The sequence below is a fragment of the Parambassis ranga genome, chromosome 15 (genome assembly GCF_900634625.1).
Source record: "Parambassis ranga chromosome 15, fParRan2.1, whole genome shotgun sequence".
NCBI classification, from domain to species: Eukaryota; Metazoa; Chordata; class Actinopteri; family Ambassidae; genus Parambassis; species Parambassis ranga.
In genome coordinates, this window is record NC_041035.1 from 3,072,379 (window position 1) to 3,098,849 (window position 26,471).

At 40.7% G+C, this 26,471-nt stretch overlaps 2 protein-coding genes across 3 annotated transcripts in view; both read left to right on the forward strand.

Annotated features, from left to right (window-relative positions):
• atp6v1ba (ATPase, H+ transporting, lysosomal, V1 subunit B, member a) overlaps positions 1–1,344 on the forward strand; it is a 32,407-nt gene extending 31,063 nt beyond the window's left edge. The window contains exon 14 of the mRNA XM_028423370.1: positions 345–1,344. Within this exon, the coding sequence (XP_028279171.1) occupies positions 345–484 (140 nt within the window). The 3' untranslated portion in view covers positions 485–1,344. The remainder of the gene's footprint in view (positions 1–344) is intronic.
• A 673-nt stretch (positions 1,345–2,017) lies between these two features.
• Positions 2,018–22,822, forward strand: shtn1 (shootin 1). 2 transcript variants are annotated; one of them, XM_028424227.1, is made up of 16 exons: positions 2,018–2,215; positions 5,047–5,099; positions 6,400–6,460; positions 10,237–10,331; positions 13,408–13,561; positions 15,025–15,122; positions 15,481–15,562; positions 15,685–15,779; positions 15,937–16,083; positions 17,340–17,493; positions 17,735–17,855; positions 18,292–18,374; positions 19,665–19,768; positions 20,994–21,044; positions 21,352–21,469; positions 22,194–22,822. In XM_028424227.1, the coding sequence occupies exons 1-16, from the start codon at positions 2,161–2,163 to the stop codon at positions 22,223–22,225; spliced, it is 1,503 nt and encodes a 500-aa protein (XP_028280028.1). In that variant the 5' UTR covers positions 2,018–2,160; the 3' UTR covers positions 22,226–22,822. The 2 variants fall into 2 exon arrangements, with proteins under 2 accessions (XP_028280028.1, XP_028280027.1); XM_028424226.1 differs by having other exon boundaries at positions 2,064–2,215; positions 21,349–21,469.
• Positions 22,823–26,471: the final 3,649 nt, after the last annotated feature.

A 26,471-nucleotide genomic window follows, 5' to 3' on the forward strand; every position in this document is an offset into this window, starting at 1 on the left:
GAGCTTTGCTCAGACCTAGAAACTACCATCTTTTGCATGTAGTGGCCTTAAAAGACACAACTAATAAGGTCCTTGTGTTGTAATTATATTGTAGATATCAGACTTTCTACCATTCAGCATTCAGGGACCGAATGTGAGCAAAGGGATCATTTGGTGTAAATTGCACCACCAGTCACAGTTAGCAGCTAGCTTTGGAACACTTGCAGCTAAAGATATGTTCCTAACTGGTGGAGCACCAATACAAGCTCCAAGAAGGCGGCTCATTGGACTCATCTCATTTACTGCAGCTTAAACGCATTTTGTATGTGACACCATTCAAGTTCATATGATGTCTGTCTCTGCAGGACCATACGACAACAGGACAGTGTATGAAACCCTGGACATCGGCTGGCAGCTGCTGCGTATCTTCCCCAAAGAGATGCTCAAGAGGATTCCCCAGAGCACACTGGCAGAGTTTTACCCCAGGGAGTCCGCCCGTCATTGAGGCACCTGTCCAACCATCCCAAACCTCACCTTCCTCCTTCTCCACTGTTCTTATTGCCTCCTCTTCATCTCCCTCCCATGATCCAACTCACCCCAGCACCACCACCCCACTTCTCCCCTACCCTGGATAAGAACAGGGCAATACCCCCCCCCCTCCCCTCTCTTTCTGTAGATGTGTTGTATCCTCTGTGTCCAGACTTGTGTGTAGAAATGGTCTGTGGATGTGATGACTACCCCTGATTGCGAAAAAAGTGAACATATCGTAAACATTTTAGATCGGTCTTATTATTTATTGGGGTGTTACTGCTGGATCTTCCTTTTCTTTTTTTAATGCTATGTCAGACCCACCTCGAGAGCAAGAGGCCTCCCACTGAAGAAAGATGTTATTCTAAAATGCTGTAAAGGAAGTCTGAGTTTTATTGATTCAGCTTGATTGTCATTTTCTAAACCTAGAGCCACAGACTTACAGCTTCACACGTCAACAAATCAGGACTAGCTGCTGATCCTTTGTCTTATTTTTCCCTCCCCTTATATGTTTAATAAGAGATTACAGCTGTATGCTTTCAGTGGCTTCACATTTTCTCACCAGGGAAACATCCTTTAGTAAACACAGACTTGATCTGGTGTTTGCTGTGTTTTCCTCTTGAGGTCTTTCTTCTTTCACGTGGGTCCTCTTGCCTCCTCCCCTCATTCAGACTTCAGTGGATGTTTACATTATTTTGTTGTTTGATTTGTGTTACCAAAAGACGAGTATATAAGAGTATATTAAACATTCCCTCAGCAGAAACTGATTCTTTGTTGTGCAACCATAATGGTTTTGTGAGTGTATGTGTCCATGAATAAATTAATTATACGACGAAAGCTTTAGTATCCGGCCCTCATTAAAACACACAAGTATCATCATAACAGTGATCCATGTTAGGCTGGCGTTATATTGGGTCTAACACAATGGGACTGTCCTAACAACTCGTGGGGTTGTAATGGTTTTTGTGTTAGGCTAATACTCGACTTCAGCATTTCAAGTTAAAATATTGTGACAAAAAGTTTACGTACTTTAATTTAACTCCTTATTATATAGATTCAGAACACAGTGAAATATTTTAAACACGTGTGTCTTTTAATTTTGATGATTGTGGCTTGCACTTCATGAAAAACATCTCACAAAATGTGAAAAAGTTCAACATTGTAAAGTAATGGTGACGCTCTAATCGGCTAATTCACTCAAAACACCTGCAAAGGTTTCCTGAGTTCTTCCTTTGGTTCAGTCGGCAGCTTTCTCCATGATTCAGCTGCTGACTTGACAAATGTCAAAAGACAGTGACACACTCCACGAAGGGTGAACTACTAAAGGTTATTGCAAGTCCCCTTTTACTGCTATGTAATAACATGTACAACCAGCCTGACCTCTTGTGTTTTTGTACCTTAAGTCACTGTAGAGTTCAGTCTTATCCTTTTAGATGCTGAGGAAACGTGTCTGTAATATCAAACATCACTGTTATTGTTCAGTATGTTTCGGTCCCATCAGTCCAGTGACGATGCCACATCCTGACGTGTCTCCAGTGTGTCTGCTCCTTTTATTGTCTTCCACTGAATCCTTATCTCGCGCTCCCGAGGGAGTCTCCAGGTGTGTCGCGGGAGCGCGCTTCCTGCTGAACTTTGGATGAAGAGTTTGTCGCCATGGCCGCGGAGGAGCTGGACAAACTGAATGTGATCACAGCCCTGTCCAACCAAGGTGAGCTTCTGTGTGAGACCTGTTCTGTGTTACTTCTCCTCCAGACCCGGTCTTTCTAGTCTTTCTAAGTGTGGGCTCCGTAGCGCCACCTCCGTGTTCCTCCGTGGGTTCTGTGGAGCACAGTGGGGACTGGCCAGGTGTGCATTAAAAAACACGGGGCAGTCTTATGCTTGTTCCGAGGTCACCTGTAGTTTAGCTTTGTTAAGGAGTTTTGTGGTAACACACAACTAGCCGAAAGTTTGCTTTTAACTTTTTTGACGCTGTGTTCATGAATGCGTCACACAGAGTTTTATGCTAGTTAACCGTTAAATAGCTTCACATAGCTGTGACTTTGTGTTTTGGGGAAAACTCACTCGTGTGTTTTACTTAGGGCTGAGTTATCTCTTCCACAGCTTTTTGGCTTTTCTTGGTCAAAGTGCATATAAACTACACACAGGGCCAGGCTACACTCCGGGCAGTGAGACCCTCCTCACCCTCCTCACCCTCTCTGTACAGCGGTGCTCCCAGATCTCGCGATAGAACCCACCCCAAGGAAACAAGCCCAAAAAAGGAAAAGGCAGTGACGTAACACACTATGTAAATGAGAGGCCTCTGATAACTATAAATATATACATTTAATGTTGGTTGCAGTAAAATGACCGTAAACGCGACATAAAAACTTTGAATAACTTAATTTTGTAAACCTTGATTTAAAGAAAATACATATGTGTTATGCATAAATAACACCAAACTGACAACAAACAGTCGACATCTGAGCCAACTCAAACAGGCCAAGTGTAAAACCCCAAAACAAACAAAATAAAAACTGTCTCGCCCTGCTTGCTTCATCATCAGGTCCTCTGTAGCAGACATCACACACCAAAACATTAGCATTAAAAAATGAAGTGTTAAGAACAACATTTACCTTAACTAGTCCATCATCCCTGTCTTCATGTACATCCCTCCCACAGAGTACATGCGCCTGTTGAAGCACTGGACCATCTCCCTGCCTGGGATGAAGTCTTTGCTGCATATAGGCCCAGCTCGTCTTCTCAGGCGATTTTGTTCAGATTACCAGTGAATTAGCAGATTACCACACACAGCTGCTTGACAGATGTGATAACTGTGCTGTCATCTATAATGAAGACATCAGTCTTGAGGTCTTTGAACATGCATGGAGCAGTTGCATGATTAATTAGTTCGGTGTGATTTAATTTCTTTTTCAGTGGAGGTAGATCCAGTTAGTTCACAGAGATGATCCGCAGCACTGATTGATGTCTGACAGGCTGTGGAAGTGGCAGTCTTTACCTCATTTGCTTATTTGCTTGTCTCATTTGGATTTAAGATGTGAAATCAATGTGTGTAAGCCTCATGGATGAGAACACCGTTTCTTTGTTTTGTTTTTTCTGTGCCAGCATGCTGTAATAAATGTCCATGTTGTGTACGTATTTCACATTTACAGAACCGGCAGAACGCCTCTGTGTTATCTCCCACCTGAGGTCGTATCCAGTCTTTCTTTTTCTCCCACTCTTCATTAATATTTCTTTCCATATTTTCCCCACTTGTTGCTGCTCATTGCCACTCTGTCACTCCCTCTCAGTTGTCAATGTGCATGTGTGAGTGAGGGTGTTGACGGGTCTTCGAAAAGGACAAACTATTGCGTTGTCGCTTTCGTGTTTCTCAGTGCTGTAGAGAGCTCAGAGAGGTTCAGGCGGGATCATACAGTCAGCAGAGCAAGCCCAAATAAGCAACAACACTTTAGAAAACAAGCCCAAAAACCCGCAACTGACTGGTAGGCCTATATCAGTCTTTCTGATATAATCAGCCAATATTGGTCTATTATACAGAGTATAGACTTTGATCATGTTACATAGATGAGTATGTTACAGATGGCTGACATGCTGATAAAGTACCTGTTGTAAATATTAGCAATGTTACTAACATGACTGCATAAATAATGACCTACCCACATTCCATTAAAACTCCCAGAACTATTATTTAAATATTGATTCGACACTGATAAGATAAGAGTGTCAATATTTCATAATGTTTACAGTCTACTACTGTATTTCCCTTTAAACCCTTAGCTGACTGGTGTTTTCACAACATTTCGATTAAAATGAGGTCATAACTTTGGCTTGACCATTCAGGACATTAACTTTTTATGCTTGAATAATTTTTAACAATGACTGGTGTGGTCGCCTGTCCATGTGATCTTTAGTAGTGTTTTTTTTTGTAGAGCTGCTCTACCATGCACACCAAGGTTGTTCATTGCTGTCCTGAAGGTGGAGTTGTGGACATTAACATTAACCAATGTGAGAGAGATGACTCCTGTCTGTGTATGGACAGCAGCACTGCACATATTTAATTTATTTTTATTTTAGATACTTTAATAATCCCAGAGAGAAACTGTTTAAGGCTGCTGCCGAGCAGTGTCATACAATGACCAGCAAGGCGCTCCACACCAGTGAGTACACTGGAGGCAGAGCCCAAGGACACACACAAGGACACAAATATGCCACAAACATATAAAGAACAGTGTCCCATGTATTGAAATAAAAATATGTTATATAAATATATATACAGAGGAGAAAGTAAAGTTATGATAGAATTTCTCCTCTGTTGTGTAGCTACACCCTTTCGCAAATATTCACACAGTCAATGAGTGTTACTATATTGAATGTGCTATAATTTGCCAGTGACACAGGACACAAGCGTCACTGGATGTGAAATTCTCACATGTTTTCCACTTGACTTTTTTTAGCAGGAAGTTGTGACTGCTATGTTCTTCTCTGATGTTTACTGTGAGTTACTGATGAACATGGCTTTCTGGCACCCTTTGCTCCCCACAGCTCTGCAAGAATATGAGGGCCTGCAGAGAAAACATGAGACGGCAACCGTCAAGGTAAGTGTTTTATATCAAACAATGATCGTACAGTTGGTCTCACCGCCTCTTTCATGATAGTTGTCATACAGATCAGTAATAGTAACTGTAACAGCAGTAACAGTAGAACCACTGCTACTACTTGCTATAGATTTGGAACTATGCCCCCTTTTACAATTCATTGAAAACCTGCAGATCAGCCAAATAATGAAGTTTTTGTTCCATGACTGCATGTTAGTCAGTTTTCATTTTTTTGCAGAAGTATCACAGGTTTTAGTTTAGATTTAATCATATTTTCCAAATACCATTGGAAAGTTCAGTCTTAAATCGATTCTGCCTGTTTTTAAATTCTTTGTAAAACATGTGTTGATGCCTCAGGTGATGGTGTTTTTCCCGCTGAGCCAAGTTGTAACCTGGGTGACTTAGAGACTATAAATAAATTATATCTGATAGCCCTCTGTAACTGCTCTATCTAGCTCTTTAGTGATAAATGTTATGTTCTGCCAGAGAAAAATCTCACGGTGCTTTGAAGAGGAATTGACATAAAGCCTATTTAGTTCTGACTTCCTTGGAAAAGGTCCCCTCCTGAAAAGATCAGACATTTAAGGAGTTTTAAGGGACACTGACTGTAAATACTGTCCAAGAAGAAGAAGCCTACCTGGCATTCAAGCAATTCTGTTTGAAATGTACTACCCTTTAAAAAATAGCTGCATGTTTTTAACACAGGTTTTTTAATCAGCTTATCTGGTTTCAGACATAATATAACTCTTTGATTCAGTATTTGTTTATACAAATCTTAATTGTAGCTGTTTATACTTATAATTTAGTTTGGTAAAGATGTGTGGGAATAACGACATGTTATAATAGCAGTAAATATCAACATCATCAGCACTCATAGCAAATATCACTATCATAAAACAACTTCCATTAAAGTCAACATTTCCTTGTACTGCATTAGTTGAAGAAGAAGTAGTAGAACTGGATAATATGCAAAGTCTAATGAAGAAAACCCTTCATCCAGTGGTGATTAATGATAATCACATGGCTATCAAGGATATTATTAAAGAATCTGGCTGGAGATGCTGACTGGTTAATGTGTGTCAGTGTTTCACACAGAGGTTCATTATGATACAACTGGGTTTTTTAAAAAGGTAACATCAGAGGCAGCAGCACTTGGGCATGATATTTTAAATATTTTAATAACATGGTTCATTAGTTTAAATGACATGGTTGTTCAGCTCATCTCAGAGTTGTGGGGGTTATTGCTTGATTAAAACAGCAGTGGTCCTGTGTTAAAGCTGCTCTCTCTGTCTCATATCAGTGCAAAAGGCTGGAGGAGGAGCGAGACCAGGCCATGAAGAAGCTCAATGAGTTCCAGCAAGGTAAGTCTCCCCTGGGTCACTGTTTGTCCAGAACACGACTGTGCACTTCCAATATTAAATATATTTAAATCTGTCTAAATTAAATTAGATTGTACAAATGTCTATGATCCAATAACATACAAACATTCAACATAATGTCAAAAACTACAGTGTAGTGACCACTTGAGGTGGGCTCCAAATGTGAGTCAGCCCCCCTAGATCTGTATGTTAAAACGTCCAGCTTCATATAATTATGGCTGTTGTTAACATGGTTTTAGTTAAACCTGAACCACAGTATTTGCCTGCATCAGTAAGGTTCTGTATCAAAATTGTATGTATGCAGTTACCTATCGGAGGTCCCTTGTAACACACACATTAAAACAATTCAGCTCCCTGCCTGACAGCCCTGTCAGCCGCACCCAGACACGACAGGAATGACATCGATCTGCTTTCTTTTGTTCTAATTCATGCCTGTTTGCAGCTTTATTAATCAAGCATTCATATTAGATCCAAAGAAATGTTGCTGTTTCACCCGCACCCAAAGAGACGTTCTGCTCTATCATGAGCTTTACTGTTGTGTATGATGTGCCCTAGAACTTTTTGGAACTATTTCTTTAAAGCAATGTCTTTGTTAAATTAAACACCCTATACATATATGATAGTAAAATATATAAATATATTAGATAATAAAAGCTTATATTTTTATTAGTGAAATCATTTCATTTTTAAAATGTTTATTTGACATAAAATTACATCATATTCGACACATCTGCCTATTGCACATGATCTCTTCTATGATAACATATGCACCATGTTCTGCTACAAACATGTTGAAAATGATCTCAGCTGTATAAATGTTGGAGCTAGAACAGATAATACTGTTGGAATTGTACTGTTGCTGCTTAAGCGTTTATCACAGATCTTTGTCCTGTAAATATGTTTCAAATGTTTTGGGCCACCATTCAGTTTGCCAACATGATTTACCTTACAGGTTGAATGTTTGGCTATGGCCACTTTAGTGAAGACAGAATTTGAAATAGGGCGCCGCATGTCAAAAGACGGAGCAAATAGTTTGTCTTTGTAAAGGTGACAGTTGTGTGGATTTTCATCTGAATAGATCTGGCCTGTGCTCATGTATTCAGTGATTCTCCAGCCAAAACACATATTGTGTTTGACTTACGCGTTAATAGAGGCTGCCTCACTGTGCCAAGCAGCTGCATATTAGGACCTATTACGTGATTTCATAGCTCTTAGAAAATTGCTCCTATTCACAACGAAACGGCTGGGGGTGGGGCAGCACGGTTGGTAGGGGTAGGGGGGTAGAGGGAGGATGGGAGAAAAAGCCCCCAACACACAATCATGCCTTTTCAATTGGCGATGGCAAGGTTGATGACAACATGACCATTGTGTTATAATGATAACACCACAAAGGCATCTGCCCCCCTCATCAAGGCTTCACAGCGGCTGCAGATACAATTTAATTCACTGCTCCGTTGGCGGCGCTGATACCATTATGCAGCACGTCGGCACAGTGGTAATCACTGTCGTTCCTGAGAGAGCATGAAAAAAGACAAGCACAAAAAAGAGGGGAGAGAAAAAAGATGGAGTGATGATGATGGGAGGCCGAAACTTACAATTAAGACTGCCAATTCCGACGTGTCAGAGCCCCCTGTAGACTTGTGCTCATACACTTTCAACACTTCCAGCACTGTTTATTTACCATGGCTACCAGTAATTATAATTAACATGTCATTTAGTTCACGCCGTCCTTCCATAGGTTTCCGAGTGTGGCCACGGCATTATGGAGACGGGCAGACAGGAAGGGAGAGGTGGAGAATGAAAACTAGCTGCTAAGTGCTATTGAATGACTGATGTCGAGGGCGGCAAAGGAACGTGGATATCGCCCCGAACTGGCGTTCATCAAGTTCTTAATTAGGTGTCACTGGGGGGAAGGAATTGCCCACAGCAATGGCACTAATGCTTAATTTCTCCCTCGCTCAACCACAATGTTTAATTAGTTAAGTGGCGGGGCATTCTTATCATACTGAGGTGTGATTGCAGCTTTAAACCACTGAATTTTACCTGATTTTCTTTCAACTACTTAGGTTTTGTTAAAGCTGTGCTAATCAATATTTTCATGTCAACAATGGATCAAATGATGTCCACAGAGAATCATCAGCAACTAATCAGTTCGCCTCTTTGTCTAAGAAGCGTTTTAACATCTTCCTGTTTTAAACTGTTCATACACTGGTCTGCAGCATGAAACAGCTTCTGATGATAACACTACCTGCACGCATCAAGTCTGCATTAACGTTGTGTAAATAAGAAGTAAAGGCCCTGAAATACTTCACACATCAAAAACCAGACTATACATTTCAATTACCTTTTTAATTAAAATCATAGAATATATTCAAACAGTAGAGGAAGGCTCTCTGTAGTTCATGCTTTGGTGTGAATGTCTGGTCTGTTGGGATATCAAGGTTCACCTTCAGTCCAGGTTCATTCAGTGTTATTTGTATATTAATATTATAGATATAGATCCAGTGCCAATGTTTGCTTGCTAGATAAATAGTAAGTCATTTTACTGTCCTCCATATCATATTCTTTAGTAACCCTGTCATCAAACCTCCAACAGTAGTTTAATCAAAGAGTTAAGGTTAAATCCTTCCCTTCACCCAGGGCTAAGTGTAACATTACATGTCTCATTCTTAACAAACATCCACATCGACTCTGTATAACTCATATTACTCATCATATACTCAACTTTTTTTCTGTGCTCTACCCACAATTCCCATGTGTATTCAGTCTATATATTTATTGTACGTTACTAATGTATAATGGTAGGGAAATCATCTTAATAAAAGATACAGAGGAAAAAACATTTAGTTCATTCCCTTTAAAAATCCTCATCTTAATGATGCACTCAGGTCGTTCCTTATTGAGGCTTGTCAGATGGCAGAAACAACAGAAAACAGAAACATACTTCATGTCAAGTGTTAGGCCGCTCTTATCTCAATTATACTGCAGTGAAATGAAAAGTCATAGGTATGTACGCACTCATTTACAAAATCCTAATCATGTTCCTTGTTGCCTTGATGCCATTTTGATCTGGCTGAATGGCCATGAGTTGACTTTTTGAGTTCATATTGACATGAATGCAGTCATTCAGGAGAATTTCACATGCTACTGTTCACATTTCTATAACATTGTCACATCAGTGAAGAGATGCCAAGTAGCAGGCTTCTTTGCTAAACAGCAATTTATAAGATGAGGCTGTGGTGCTTTACCTTTGTATTGAATGAATGTATTTGTGCTTGCACTGCAGAGAATGCTTGTCAACAGGTATGCAAACATTATATTATTATATTAGAATAAATGTGTTGTAGTTATAATTGTCGTCATTCTAAAATGCTGCAACTTAGTGACAATATAATAAAATCAAATCAAATAAACTCACACATATAGATGAAATAATCTCACAATGTCTATGAATTTCTACCCACTAATAGAACAGAATAGACCTTTTATTGTCACTATACAGATGTACAATGAGATTAATGTACTTGTTAGTGTCATTGTTGAAAAAAGACAGATGACTTTTCAGTGAAAAGGTTTGCAAATGGTAAGGGACATTGGTTAAGGCATTCTGCTGCTGGTTAAGTAAAGATAATCTTTACTCTCCTCGGTGTCTCTGCAATACAGAAGGTCCACTGAAAATAATGTAGGATATCCTTATATTTCAATACAAATGTATTTGTACTGCTGAGTGTGTGGCTCTTATTTTGTTTGTTTCCTAGTCTCTCAGATGGTTCTTGAAGAGGTCAGTGCCATTCAGGAGAACCTGGAGATCGAGAGGGTGTGTAGAGAAAGTGCTGAAGCCCTGGCCTCCAAGGTACCGTTTATCCCTGCCTGCTTACAATACTGCTCAAAGACAATGAACTTGGAGAAGTCTATGACTGTTTTAATGTTACTGGCATAACCTACAGATTCTATTTAAATTTAGGTTTGATAAAACAAGCTCATAACGAAGAAAATCACTAAAATAAAACTAGAGAAGAAGACTGTAATACAGACCATCTGCTGATTCGGAACAGGATGGGCTAGATAAGTACTGTAACATTAAATCAACCTCTAAAGATGACTCTGGTTAGTGTATTCTATAGCCATCACCTCAACACAGTTTTTATGTAGCAATCAAAAGCACTCTGTGGTCCTTCAGCCGTCTGCTGTCCCCATATCTTAGTGTCTGAAATGGCATTGGATTCTTCTGATTCAGAGCACACTGTTTTGGAGTCCTTGCTAAAATGTGAGTTGTGATTGAGAGTGGGGGAGCCTGGCACATAGTGATTTTGGAGCCTGCTGGTGCTGAGCTTATCACTGTAATCATTTCTCATTCAATTTCTGGACAAAAGCCCTCACAGTCCACCTGGTTGGACCAGAATTTGGGCAGTGGGAGACTGAGGGAGAATTATGGTGAAGGTCAACGTTGAGGCCATTTTTTCTTACCATTCTTTGGCCTTCAGTCATCCTCTGTACTTTGGCTTGTTTTTTTTATTCTTAGCTTCCAGAGGTGACAGGCAAGATTATCACTGGGCCAAATGTCCATTAGACATACACTTCCAGGTTCGTTAAAAAAACAGACTCTCAGCACTCACTGTTTGCCTGTTGACATTATCTGACACTCTTTGCTGCAATTGAGTTTTTACTTCTAATGCTATAGTGTTCATTTTATTCCTGCATTCATGTAGTTCAGACGTTTCTGGTGCTTACGCTACAGTTACTAGAGGGACAGTCAAAACGTTTCAATGGGTCTCTGGGGAACTTAGGTTTAGCCTCAGTCAAAATGATGATTTACAATAACAATATTATCATAATAATTATGTGTAATTTTAAGTCATAATAAAGATTGTGTGAATATGTAGCTCGCAACTGATAAGGCACAATCAAATATGATAAATGGTTATTAGCTTGAAATGGGAAACAGAGATTTTTCTGTGACACATTTCTTTTCCAATTGTATAGTATAAGAATTATAATGTATCAGACTGACGTCCACTGAAGAGGGCCACTAAGAGACAGCAGTAAACTAGCCTATTCCCGGCCTGACAGTCCGAATGAATGTATTTGTACTCCACAATATCCTAGCTAAAAGCTTGGTTTGTGACAGTCTCTTTCACGCTTTATTTGGGGTCTACTCTGTTCACTACATCTTCCTTCATATGACACATTGTCTTTAGCAGGACTCTCCCTGTGCCTGCCTAATATAGCAGGGTGTATGAGCACTCACAGTGGAGGGCCAGACCTCTGCTCCTTGATTAGCCATACACCAAGAATATATCCACGCACCAACTATTCACTTACTTAAGTTAAAAGCAACACATTTGTTCACCATTAATTCATATGCACTGTCCATATAACATGGCTGGAATAAGAACCATTACCTTTTTGAACAGTGCTGCACTTTCAGCAATACTGTGAAGTCACAGTCTGCACTTTGAAAGTATTAATGTTAGTTTAGTTCTCATTTACATTTAAATCAACCCCAAAACACACAAGGAGGTGCTGCCAGAGACTGACAGATACACTGAACGCTGTATTAATTTCCTCAAGCCCAATGATGGTAATTTTGTTTACCAAAGATTCCAAAAGGCCACTCTGAACTAAAGTTCAAACAGATTCCTTAACTCACCAACATTTAGCATTAAGATGCGACCGGAGGGTATAGCAATTTAAAAACCAGTCAGATGAGAATGCAGTTTTGATGCTAAGTATGTTTGTGTTGATGTGTGATCAAGGTTAGTTGAAAGGCTGTGACTTTGTAATAGTGACCTCTGGAAAGTGCCAGCTTGATGCTATGTCAGCCTTGATTCATCTGAGTATGTAATTTAATACGTACATCTCTCACCAATTGCAGATTATTATCAAAAGAATGTGATTCCATGTTATGTATTGTTGATTGCATTTCAGGAAAAAAAGATGCAGTCTGAAGGGTGTCATCAAAAGATGGAATTGCTGCAATCTGCTCCCACCAGGATGCCATTAATAAATGTTTCCTTTATGGCTCGCCTTTTCTATTTCCCTTCCCTTTTTCTCCGCTTCAGGCACTTTTCTTCCTTCTGATGGCATCAAGAAGCACGCATAATTGGCATCCATCTCCCTCGCATAGGCTTCATTCATGTTTTACTTAGTGATGGTCTCCTTAATTGATACATATGGTCGTCCTGATGATTGAACTTTTAGAAGATGGCCTTTGTGGCAGTTTAGTATATATGGTTCATGTAGAGATCATTTGCAAAGAATCCTAAGAAAAACAGCACATAAGAATGCATGTTAGAAGGGATAATCACACAGAAAAATATACAGAAATGCAAATACATGTCACATAAAAAATCTGTGATTACATCTAAAAGCAGAGATATTCACTGGGTTCTCTTCGTCTGCCAGTGCTTCTCTAATGATGTCTGTTTTTCCACACCTTGTCATTGCTTTTGCATACGTCCTGCCATTATGACTGATTGCAGGGCCAAAGAAAGAGGAAATCAGAACAACATCTCATCTGGCCTGTCTGTCGCTCTGCTGCTTTATTCCTCTTCCTTTTCTTGTGACTCTATGCAGATTTTGAAATGAAGGTGTAAGATGCAGGTTCTGCCAATGTTTGCTGGATCTGTGGGATTTTCTTCAGGGCCTAATTTGTGTATACTGCTGCTGCAACATATAATCTCATTTTATGCTATGGAGAAAGTATTAATCTGGCACTATTGTGGAATGTTATAGCAGCTGTTAAGCCCATTTTTTTTTCCATTTGAAAAAGTCATAATTTAAGTATGTAGAGAGCATGCAACAGCAGTTACTGAACAGAAAATCTCAAATGTTAAATGTAGCACCTTTAAATAGTTTTAGTGTCATTGTATTAATTTTCTTGACCGTGGTGACCGAAGACTTTTTCTGTCTTTGCTTCCTCACCATAGTTGAATCGTCAGAACCGCTCTCTCAAGAGGAAGAGCATGATGTTGTTGTCCCATCTCAGCCCAGAGGCCATCACCAAGATCAACCTTGAGGATGATAAAGAGGAGAGTGGAGAACAAGCCTGCCTCTCTCCCCAGTGCAACACCACCATCTCAGGTAGGGCCATCATCAGCCACCTTCTAATTGCTCACAAGAGAAATACTACAAAAGTGATTAACCTTAAACTTCTGTACATGTAACAAGAGCTGTGTAAAGCTGTATACATATATATATATACACACATATATGTGTAATATTTGCAACCTGTAGCCACAAAATTAAAAAATAATTTTCTCTGACAAGAGAGTGCATTTATGAAAAGCACCCAGCCAGTAAAGCAGCTGTCTATGGCTGTGTTTACTCATCTATTACCTGCTGGTAATTAATACCTGTACTGCAATGTGTCCTTGAGAATACACATGGATGCTTGTGGAGAGAAGTGTGGGCATGCAGGTAGAACATAGCATCAAGTAATGGGGGTCTGCTGTCAGCAAACTCTGATTGTGAGCATGTGAAGGTTATTGATATGTATCATAGACAGTCGGACAGTACAGTGATTTTTATGCTTCTCACAAGTCCTTTTCATTGAAGTGCATTCCTCAGAGTCTGTATTGCAGATGAGATACCAGTTATAAAATGACATGCTGTTTACCAATCCACAATTTAATAGTAAAATAATATTTTCTATATGCACGAAGCAACCAGTGATACCAGGGAGTTTTAAACTGTCTAAAGTAAAGTCCTTGTGAATTATTTCCCTACCCACCCAGCTGGGAAATGTCATGGTCAGTTCCTTTAGTCAACCAGTAATTATATCTCGGGTGATAATGGATTCATCCTCTGTGATGCCGTCCCCATCATGTTGTACAAGGCTGTTGGCAGTAAAAGGGAGAGATAATCATGTCATTTGCAAATGATATACTCTGATGCACAAGATGAGTGAATGCAGAAATAAGTTGACTTGCTCAAAGATTGTGGGCTTATTATGTTGGAAATTCATAATTGCATGTTAATGGACAGCTAGTCAAAGCACTTCTTGTCAGTGAACACATGGGATAGTTGGAGTACACTCTGTTTTACACGTAGTTTCCTAAGTTGTTATGAATAGAAATTCTGCTGTAGGCAGATACAGGTGAGGTTCTTTACACTTAATCAGGTCATTTTATTCAACAGAAACTTTGTCCTACTCAACAAACTTTAATTCTCCTGCGGGCCATAACAGACATTCATCGGCTGTTGTTCTGAGGTGTTTCTTTGTTTTATGTGAAGAGAAATGTTCCTTTTTTTTCCAATGAGTTAACGTCATCCTGAGAAAAGGCTGCTAGATGTGACTGCTGTTGTGCTGATGTGCTAAAGCAACCCCCTGTTTGGCATTGATTGTTTCAGCATTAGAACACACTTTAGAATGAAATTGCCTTCAGGGGACCATCATGTTTTCATGAGCAACCGAGGAGACAACCAGTTAAACCACTGTTCACCTCTGACAGACAGCTGTCCCTCATGCTAGGAGAAATAGCTGTGTTCTCCATTACAGTGTGCATGAATGCTGCTTATCTGTGCCTCGGGGCTTTCCGTTTCAGAGCTACAAAATAAGCTGAAATTGACACAAAGGGAGAAAAATCAAGCACTTGCTGATCTTGAGGTCGTAAGAGAAGAGCTGAGAGAAACAAGGAACGAAGTAAGTGTGTTTGTTATTATTATTATTTTATTGTTGTTCCCTGCTGATGGTAATTACAGCAGCCAGAATGTAAAGTCAGAATCAACAGAGTTCATGTTTAGAAACATAAATGTGCCATGAGTCTATCCCCATAAGCATAATGGCCGTACAGTTGTGAGTTGTAACATGCTACACATCAAGCACACATAGTGACAGTAGTATGTGTTTTTTTCTTAGTCCAGAATATTATGGTCGTTTCTTTTTACCAGAACAATGTGTCCCAGGAGTGACTGCTCATAATAAAAACAGTGAAGTCTATGAGTGATCAAATGAACTGTATTTGTCTTCTCGTTGTGTCTGTCCCTCTTTACATGTGCAGCTTTTCAAAGAGAAGCATGACAACACCGTTTTAATAGCTGAGACACTGCAGCAAAAGAAGCTCCTGGGGAAATATAACAGAGGTCAGAGGGCGGCCCACACTGTACTGTTCCTGAGGTCTTCATTTTGTGCTTGCATTTATTTAATTGTGCAGTTTCGCCACACTTCTCTGATGAAGACATTGTATGTGAAAATCTTTGTCCAGTGTCTCAGTTTGCTGTGGAGGAATACAAGGCTTTACAGGACACCTTGAACCTTGAGCGAGACCTGAGAACGGAGGCAGAGGACTTCGCCAGAGCGGTGATTTTTCTATTTTTCTTTTAACAGTACTTCTGTACATCCATTTATACATGATCTGGAAAAAGACATGTGCAGAACAAATACTGTGAAAGCCTGACCAGGAATCAAGTTCTCATTTTTAAAAATGGAAGATTGATTTGCCTTGTCATCCTTGCAGATGATGGTCGAGCAAAAGAAGCTGAAAAGACAGAGTCAGATCCTGATGCAGAGTTCCTCTCCAACTCAAGCGTTACAGGACGCTCTCAGCCAGGTTGTCAGACTGACAGAAGATCTGGAGAAGCAGAAGCTGGAACACCAGAGCCAGGTGTGTCTCCACTATCTTCTAAATTAGTCAGAATGTCACATTTATGATAATCATAAATGTGACATTTCCTGCAAGTATGTAAAAGGCAAGCGTTACTGCCTCATAAATAATTAAAAACGTATATTCTTTATATTCCAAGCCTTTCTGCTTTTAAGGGAAAACTTTCAATACACACATTAGACATTTCTAACAATGTATGATATTCTTAAAGTTGTCTAAAGTGCTGAGACATAAAAGTGGGCATAATCAACCTCCAGTAGACTAAAACAAGAACAGGTGATCAGTTCTTTCGTTGTCAAAGATAACTTGGCGTACACTGATATGCTAGCACTAACTATTGTAGTACTGTAGCATGCTGCTCTGATCTTTGAGTGAAAACATGACTTGGTCTTTGATTTCCCCTCTCTGTCTAGATCTTGGTAAAAGCCTGGTACAGCAGATTCCACGTACCGTATATGAACTGACACACTTTAAGAACAGATTGTGGTGACAGTCAAAATGAGTTTAGTTATTCATTAACACTCAACTTAGTTCAAACAGATGACAAGAATCACATATGTAACCCATCCCTGTGATTTGCACCTGTAATGCTTTTATTTCATATGCATCAAAGCAAGATGTGTTTAGCTGCTTAATTACATAGGAGGGAAATGCCTGCTGAATTATCATGCCATGGCCAGGGGGCTGTGACCTGCCAGATTAATAATGAAAAGCGACAGAGTGTCCTCCAGCTCCCTCCCGCCTCCTCTGGCAGTGATGGAAAACAATTAGAGCTGAGAGGGATCACTGATCTCTCCTGGTGCTGGGGTGGAGGTGAGCCATACCCTTCATTTGAGGAACTATTAAAACACTGGTTAAGGAACCGAGGTTGGGGAGTGGATTACTGGATGTCAACTGGCAGCTGCTCAATGCTAATTATTAGAAATTATCTCCACAGGAGCTGCATCCACCGCAGCCAACACTACTGCAGTTTGATTGTTTTTCATCAGCAACATTTAGTTTATTATTGTTTATGAACATGTGCTTTTCCTTTGTTTTTATCTATCTTTGCCTTGTGCCTGCTAATCCTGGTTCCACCATGTCAATCAATTTATAAGCTTTTTTTGAAAAGTGCAGTTTGGAATTGTACATTTTATTGCAGTTTTTTAATCATAATGAATGTAGCTGTTGTGATTTAAGCCTCTATACAGTGGTACAAAAACCAGCTACAAGCATTAAGTAACAACGAGTGTGTGCCCTGCCTGGTCTACCCTCAGATAAAGAAGATGGAGGACAGTCTAAAAAGCTGTGAGGCTCAGAGGGAGTTATCAGCATTGAGGCGTAAACTTGAGCTCCTAGAGGAGGAGAGGATGGAGTGGAACAACAAATGCTTCAAGGCAGAAACTGAGGTCAAGGACCTGAGGTTTACAGGTGAGGACATCTTTGGAACTGCATGGGCAGGATGCCCTGTGAGGCATTGTACACTATGGAGGCCAACACAATACACTTAGGCTTCAACAACCCAGCAGGTCCCATTGGATTTAAAATATGACCATGAAATTCTTTTTAGGCCTTTGTCCGCCTGGCAGACCGTTGCTGTTACGATGTAAGTGTAGTTTTTGTTCTTGTTGCTGATGTTGTGTGTGCTCTAATTGTGGGTCTGACTGGCCAGTGGAGGAGCTCCAGAAGAAGCTGCGGGCAGCTACCAACCCACCCCCAGCTCCACCACCTCCACCCCCTCCTCCACCACCTCCGCCTCCACCACCTCCAGCCCCAGCTTCCAACCCACTCAGGTTCGATCACACATGTTATCAGTTAAGGAAAAACCTTTTCGATTGATCATCCTGCATACCGCATGCTTGTTACTCAGACACATCCTCTGGGTGATTTGTATCAATATAGCAGCACAACTGTGCACACTCAGTTTGAGGCTTACAGCTCTAGTGCATGCTTCTTTGATCTGTCTTTACATCACTGGACAACATGTTAGCTAAGCTATGTTTGCTAGCTAAAACCACTGTCAAACAGCACAATACAACATTTAGGTGGCTTTTGGTAGTGGTTTGCGCCACCATGGTAGGGCAATATTGGCATCCAAGCTATGATACCATATACAGTCCATATTTTGACAGCTCATTAATTGATAGTCAATCAAAAAAAGTGTCCAAACAGTGGCTTACTGCAGCCATCCTTACTGATCACCAGATATTGTTGTGCCTTCCCCTACAGCTCACTGTTGTCACTGATAAGAAAGAAAAGAGACGTCAATGCTGACGTCCCCCTTGTGGATCAGGACTCCTCTAAGACACCAGGTACATATTTTTTGTAATGCTGCACCAGCCAATGTATCATACAGTATGTGTAAAGTGTTAATACTGTGGTAAAGGAGGATTCTTTGTTTTTACTGAACATATAATGTAATCTCTAATCTGTCTCTGGTAGGGTTTGTTTTAGAGTAATGGAGCATGATGATACACAGACAGATCAGGTGCAGGGTTGCAGCGTACGCTTCTTTGTTTCATGCTTTGTTTCCTGGCCTGTAATCCTTTCAGATTTGATCATTTTAACCCTTTCCTTGGCATATAAAAGTCCCTTATGGGTAGAAGGACAAATGCAGTAGAAGATTGTGCATGAGAAATTCAGTCCGAGTCAAATTCTCCATCATTGGTCTATTAGGTCGTCATTTGAAAATCCTTCAATTTTTGCAAACACAAGAAAGCCTTGACTTGTTGGCGCGTGTAGGACATCCATCCATGTTGACTGAACAGACTACACCGCGTCCTCATTTTGTGAAATAGTTTTTGAATAGTTGAATTGTGAATTGGGCACTACCCACAGGGCATTTGTTGGATACATACAGGACTGAATAGGTGCCACCCAAGGATCTTCTTCTTCTCCACCTGAATAACTGCTTCTTTTTGAGCTTTGGGGGGAAAATATTTTACGATTACTTTAACACAAAAATAGTTTTTGTGACATTTTAAAGGCATCTTAGTGACAATTGTTCCATTATGCATGGCATTGAATATTCAACGTTAGAAAATTAAATATTCATATCTCTGTGAATGGGTGGCATTATGCAGAGTTTGATGTTTTTTTCTCATTTTTGTGAACTTCTCCTTGCAAACGTTTTAGATGAAAATTCACTGAATAGTGTGTAGTCTTTTCCACAGAGTCAGAATTCATTCTAGAATAATTTTGGTAACCTCACACTCTACAAAGGCTCTGCTGGTGTAGCTGAATAGATTTTTGGTCACAGTTACATTTATTAATTGTTCAAGACTATTCTGCCTCTTAATTATGCTGCTGTCCAGCCAGAATTCCCCTGCGAGCCATAATTAAGAGGAAAAACCTGGAGTTTTTCCAACAAAAACATTGATCACTCTAGGGTGCTTGTGTCGTTTTAATCTCATATCTAAATTAACTGTAGTTCAGTTACAGAGCTCATAATGCCTTTAAATTGCTGAGTGCCTCATACCGCTCAAAATTATTTACAATCTAAAGTCACTGGGATTTTGGCACAGTTTCCCATGTAGTGTCAGTAAAGTAAATAAATATGATACGCTGGTTAAAGAAGATTTTGTTTTTGTCTGCACTGCCAGACGTGGATGTCAGGCAGCAGGCAGTGGACGAAATGATGCAAAGGATCAAGAAAGGAGTTCAACTTCGACCTGTCAGCCAGTCACCTAACAGGACCAGGAGACAGGTACCTTCTTACTCTGACATGATCTATGATCCATCTGATGTGTGTTAAAGTGAAATCATGAACTCCTAGTCACAGCAGTGCAGCAGCAATATGTGTGTCATACATCATGGCTGACTCCTGCACCTGCTCGCCACTGTTTAACTAAAGTTGAAATGATGTGTTGAATATGTTTGAATTCATTCGAACACAAGCCCACACTAAAAAGCTCTGAAATGTTTGCATTTATGGTGTCAAATATATGAACATGTCTCTCTACATTTTTCAAACAGATCAATACAGTTTGAATAATGACTCTTTTGGACCGAGCAGTATTAAAGCAACGTTTTACATTATAGATGTTCCATCTTTAATTTACTCATTTAATCTTATTTTATCTACCAAATGTGACAACAAGCATACAATTGAGTTAGCTGGCCAATGATAGGTAAACACTGGTATGTGAGTATTTCATATCTTCATACTGTGACGGACTGTGAGCTTTAAAACAGGGACTGCTCACAGCTTCTGGTCCTTCCACTAGCACAAACCCTGAAGCTGTAGTTGGCAGCTTTGTTCAGTCTGGGGTGGGTTTTCTATTCACTGTTTGTTTGGACTAAGCAGCAGAAGAATTTGTTGGACAAACAAAGAAAAGAGCGCCCCCTACAGAGCTAGGATAACCACAGTGAATACTAAAGACTGGTGAACACATGGAACTGTGTGTCCCGAACGTATAGGATGTATAACAGATGTGTGTGTGATGTGTTTTTAAATGTGATCATGGCGAAATCACTGAACTAACCCAGCAGCTGCAGATGTTCAGTGTGCTGGGACTTTTTTTGTACATTGTTAGGCATATATTGTTCAGGGCTCTTAAAACCATCAGTGTGTGGGATTATCTAAGAGCTTCTTGTTTTGATAAAACATGACATATGGCCAAGACATCTTTTAGTCTGCCTGTTCCTCCGCCTCAACAACTCTGCCAAATTAGATAGCATTAGGACCTGCTCTACAAGGTAATTATAAATAATGAGGATGGGAAAATTGACGTGACTCAAAATGATTGTGTGTTGGCACATTTGCTTCTTGTAGAAAGCATACATCCTTGTGCTTGCATACAGTGTTTCGTCTTTGTGGTAAGAGGTGCAGTTTTGCCTCTAAGTGCTCAATGAGGAAAAATACGTATAATGTGTCAGGCTGCTGTTTATTTACCAAACCCATCTTTTCCCTCCTATTTTCCTTTTATCAGATGGAGAGGCTGCCCTCTAGTTCTGCCATCCAGGAACTTAAAGGAATCATGGTAATGGGACTTTAAAACAATCAAATCACTGCCTATTTTTACTTTGTTTACAACACTGTTGTGCTCATACCAGAATATAATGAAATTCACCAAAGTTGGAAAAGTAGCTCCCTAACATTCAGCATGTCTGTGCTGACATACTGGACGTACTGTAAGAGATAAAGATGAGCACATACTGTATGTTGTGTACTGTTGATCGTGAATCCTCTCCAGTAAAAAAGTCGGTAGCAAGAAAAAAACTAAATGTCATCACCGACTACTCATTTTCTTCTTCTCCTGAGCAAATGTGTTTTTTTCTGACCAGGAGAAATTCAACAGACCTCCCCCCCAACCAAAAGCAGCATCTCCTTCAACTAAACGCGATGAGGAGCTGCAGAGAGTCCTGCTGAAACGACGAGATGCGCTGGAGTCCCCTCATACCAGCAGTAAGTTCCCTCACTGTAAACATTTCTATGGCCTGGGGGCCTCAGGTCAGACTTTAGACATGGCCATTGTGACTTATTCGTTAGCCCTCTGACCTTCAAGCTGATTTGTCTCTTTTTCACTTTATTGATTTAAAAACAAAATGAATCCCACTAAATCAGTATTTTTTTTATCAAGTTCCCACAAGTAGTACCAATCTTGGAAAAAATGGCTTCTCTACACGCTATATATGTTTTAACTACTGTGTCCCTTGCTCTCTATTAACGCTGAGGGGTCAATATATAACAGTGGTATATCTGTTATTAGATGTTGTATTTTCCAACAGAACCGCCCTCACATATGGTGCATTTAAGTATCATCAGGAAGTCCTTATTCTGATGATTCGTCCAGTTTTTGCTGTTTCTCTATATAGTACCATTTTTGCTGGTGTGTTTTTGTGTTGTAATGTTTAGCCTCAGAGGACAAAGAACACATTCTCAAGCCAAGCTATCTGCCTGTCATAACATTACAGTTTTTAACATCGCACTAGCAATAAATGTACTGATCCTGGAGCTGAAATGTCATCATTTAAAAATGATGGATCTGTTTCCTGTCGCTTCAAGCACAAAAGCTACACAGTGTAACCTGATCATATCAATGTGGCCTGCTTGGCAAAACCTCGTACCTGCTGCAGTCTGAGAGAAAAGCAACACTAATTGTTTCTGTAAACTCTGTCTCTTTCTGCAGGTCTCCACCCGCTTATCTCCCCCGCAGTGTGACTGGAACCTCACATCTCCACAAACAGGCTGGATGTAGGTGACAGACATTCACAATGCAAATGAATGTCCAGCTTGTAATTCTGTTGTATGTATACACAGTACGATTATAATAATCATTCCACTGTATGTGGGGAGCGGGTAATACGATGAAATGCATTTAGAGGATTCCAGTTAAAAAAAAAAAACGATTGTGCACGATTGTGTCAGTGATTTACATTGAGGCTTTTTATTTTGAATGAAATGAATGACATGTACCCCGCGCTGCCTTTTCAGGGTTCATTCAGCTCTTTTTCTAAAAGCCCAGTTTATAGTTTGCACAGTGAGGAGTGGTGGAGAGGGTTTTACAGCCTTGAGCTTGTGCCAAAGCAAAGTATGTCTCTGAATTGTCTAGACCAGTGTTCACCTTGTAGCCCCCTGGTGAGCAATTACAGGCCTCTGTAGTAGGTTTAGTTTCTATTGTTCCTCTCGCTTGCAACCATCTTCTTCCACCATTTTCTGTTGGTTCGCTGTCTTGTTTGCTTCTTCCACCCTGCATTGTACCTGTAGATTTTAGATGTGTTAAATGTTAGGTCTCAGTGAGGATGTGGTCTGAAATTTGAAAAAAAACAAAAAAAAAACATTTGCTTTCTGTCTCTGTCTCTGCTTACTGTTATAGTAGCTGAATTGCTCAACTGACAGCTTTAACTTTTATCAGGTTCACCTCTGAACTGGAAGCACGACAGCATGACGCTGTTGAGATATCGATTGTGATCAGTTTTATTCGTAAAGCACCAAACTTAGAGTCCAATACTATATGGGATGCTTTACAGAGCGCAGATCGTTTTAAACATGCGGAGAGCTTGACTGTGTGTTGTTTTGTAACAGTGCCTCAGCCAGGTACAGAGCAGGGATCAGCCTGTGCTGCTGATTTACCCACAACGATGGACTGTTCTCCTGTTGTTTTGTTTTCCCTGACACCTGCCCGCATTTCCCAGACCCTTCCTCGAGCGAGGCAGTGAAACACGAGAGCCGTGAACTGTGGCCGATGTCCATCACCTATTGTGTGCTGCTGTTAATTAAAGCTTTAGGCTTCATTTAGCGCTGAGGTGCAATTTCCAGCTCCCAATCCCCCCTAAAACGGTGTGGAGGAAATGTCATTGTGTCTTCTCTAACCAGATTCATTGGCTTCAAAGAGTGCCCCCCCCCCCATCATCCACACGTTCATTCACTCACTCCCCACTCCACTCAAGCCAACGTGGCAGAGGAAGTTACTCTAATTTTATTTAACAGCAGATTTAGCCTCCACAGTGATTTGTAGAAACAGGAAATGATGTGTGAGGAGCCCCCTGCACTAAAGCAGGAGGGGAGTATAAGGATTATGCTGGTTTACATGGTGGAGGGTAGAGTGTCAGTGAGCAGTGGGCCTGCTTGAGTTGGAGTAAAATGAAGAAAGAGGAGAAGGCCTTTGTATTGATTTATGTCTGCCTCCTCATATCCTCCATGTCTAATGAGGTTCTTGTACTGGAGGCCATCCTGGCAGCGCTCAGTATGTGCCCGCCTTTGATTCAGAGGGGGAGTGAAGCCAGCGTCCTCCCTCTTCCTTTCCTTAACAGAAACAAAGTCAATGACCGGCTCTGTTCCCTCCATCACCATCTGCTCCAGCCGCCGGACTCCGTGACATTGATTGACGGACAGAACACAAATCAACGCTCGAGGCAAAACGTGCAATTACACCAGCCATGCTGCGTCCTTTTCTTTCCCCGGCCTCGGAGTCTCTTCCCTCGACATCAGGCCAATACAATATAATGTTTTGTTGTTTTTGTATTTTCGTCCCTTCAGGGACCAGCAATTAGGGAGGTCCTTTTAGTGTGTCTGGGAAACACTTAATTTGACCTATTTTGTTAGTCATTTCATTTATTTTCCAAACATAGTAATTGCCCGCCGAGGGAGCCGCACAGTGGAGACGTGGCGTCCGGCCGCCGTTTGTGTGTGCATGTTTCATTGATTAGAGGTTGTGTTCACTTGCTGACATTTACAGCAGCGATGAGCGTGAGCTGCAAGGAGACAAAGTGGAACAATCAGCCACAATTGTGATTTCATTTGGTTTGCTGACACGTTAGTTTAAAGAAATCTGTCGAAATGAAGCGTCATGGAGGAAACGTCTAAATCATACACACACCAACCAAACAGTACGCCTCTAGTGAAGAAGATAAATGCCTGATCAAGCAGCGTTTGAAGGAAGAAATGCAAAAGCGTCATGTTCTGTGCAATGATTGGCACCATCTTTGACTGGCTACATTTCATTTGTAATTTTGCTGTTCCCTGACATTGGGACCCCTTAATAATTGATTATTAAAGGGATTTCATTCTGTCTGTAACTGGTCCCAGTGTATAATGTTGCCAAATTGTGATGTTTTGCTATCTTCAGATGACTGAAAAAGTCATTGTTTTGCAGCACAACTTGCTGTGTTTAAGTTTTCCATGCTGACAAGCTGAAGATGGGAAACCACTACTCAAAATACATTTGGTAAGTTAATGGGTAATGTTTTATTTCTGTTGTGTATTTCTATTAATATATTATTAATTGCTCAAAAATCCAGTTTTCATACCATATTTGACACTGAGTACAAATACCAAGATGCTAATGATATAAATTATTGATTTAAAAACCCACCTGTTAGAGCTAGCAGCTGCTACTTCTGTGCGTCTGTGTGATTGTACTGTCATTCTTTTCTGTACATAAACAACCAAACTAAAGTTTTGCTTTGACAAGACTTGGAGTTAACCCTGTGTGCTTGCAAGCAACTAAGCACATAAGAGTGACTAGTATGGAACCACACTGTTCTTGTGCACATGCAGTTGACTAAATGATCCTTATGTGTGTGTGTGTGTGTGTGTGTGTGTGTGTGTGTGTGTGTGTTTCTGTGTCAGCTGTCTACAGGTGCCACTTGTGCGTATGTAATGGACTGAGGCGTCCTTGTGCAAGTCATCCCTGTGCATGTGTGAGAGTCATCAGAGAGATCATTTGTGGATATATGGTTTTAAAGGTGCAATATGTGGTCAGAACTGATACCAAATATCTGCACTAGGTGGCAGCACTTTGGCTAAGAATTGTGTTTTCATTTACTCTTTCATATCATTTCTGACCACATTGTGAGCTGTGGGTAATGATTCTGCTTTTGTTGCATCCATCGCAGTGACCAGTCCATAGACGTAGCATCAACCTTTCTGCCGGCTTCTTCTCTTGTTGGCGTGATAGCAGACAACACTAACTAGACGCTCATGATACCATCTAGTGTTACAAATAGAGATTACATGAGGGTATTGGCTGTGGCTAGTTGTTCAGCATGCACAGTTTAGGGTACTATTTCTCACATTACATTATCTTTTAAATTAGTATTAAATAAGTTTTACCACATATATGCATTGTCTTGTTGTTTTGGGGTCAGTTCCCCACTTTTCCTTCTTCAGACACTAAACCTCATTCATACTTCATTCCTTTCGCAGCCTTATATATTTTAACTGGACTGCTGCATTGTGAGCAGGCGCTGTGGTCTGTGAATATGGGACAATCACTTGACAGGCCCATTGATGTGGCTGTATGTGTCTGCCACACAAAGGACTGTGAAGCTTCTCCACTTCCCAACTGTACACAAGCAGCCCCCCCCCCCCCTCTCCTCCTGGGAGCTGTAGGCCGGGCGGATGCTCCTCTGGGCCTCTCCTGTCCTGTTGTTCCCCACTGACAGAATCACTTCCTCCACAAACTGAGGAGCCATGAGAGGGGTCAGTGAAGGCTTTGCACAGTTATGAAGGGGCCTTTTCCTCACACGGCCCAACAGACAGGAGGCAGGCTTTGTTGGACAACACTGTCGCTGTGTGTCTGCGTCCTCCCACAGCCTTTTCTTACCCCGCGCTGTTAAAGAGTGTCGCTGCCGAATCAACGTCATGTAACAGCTTTAAGATGTAGACTGTTTTTGAGTTTTGAATGAGCTGGTATAATAATCACCATTAGAGAGTCAGGATCATCAAAAGGCATCTGCAGAATAAACAAGCCGAGAAACAGACATCCTCCAAAATCTACCAGAAAAACATATTTCTATCCTTGTGGGTCACACCTGCCATCAGGTCACAGATTAACCCTCCCTTGTGTTTAATCTGAACTCTTCTACACGGCTTGTACAGGTTTGTTGACCCATCTGTGGCTGTGGACAGACGTTGAATACTAGATGCTGTGTGACAGTCCAGAACCGTACAGGTACGATTCCTA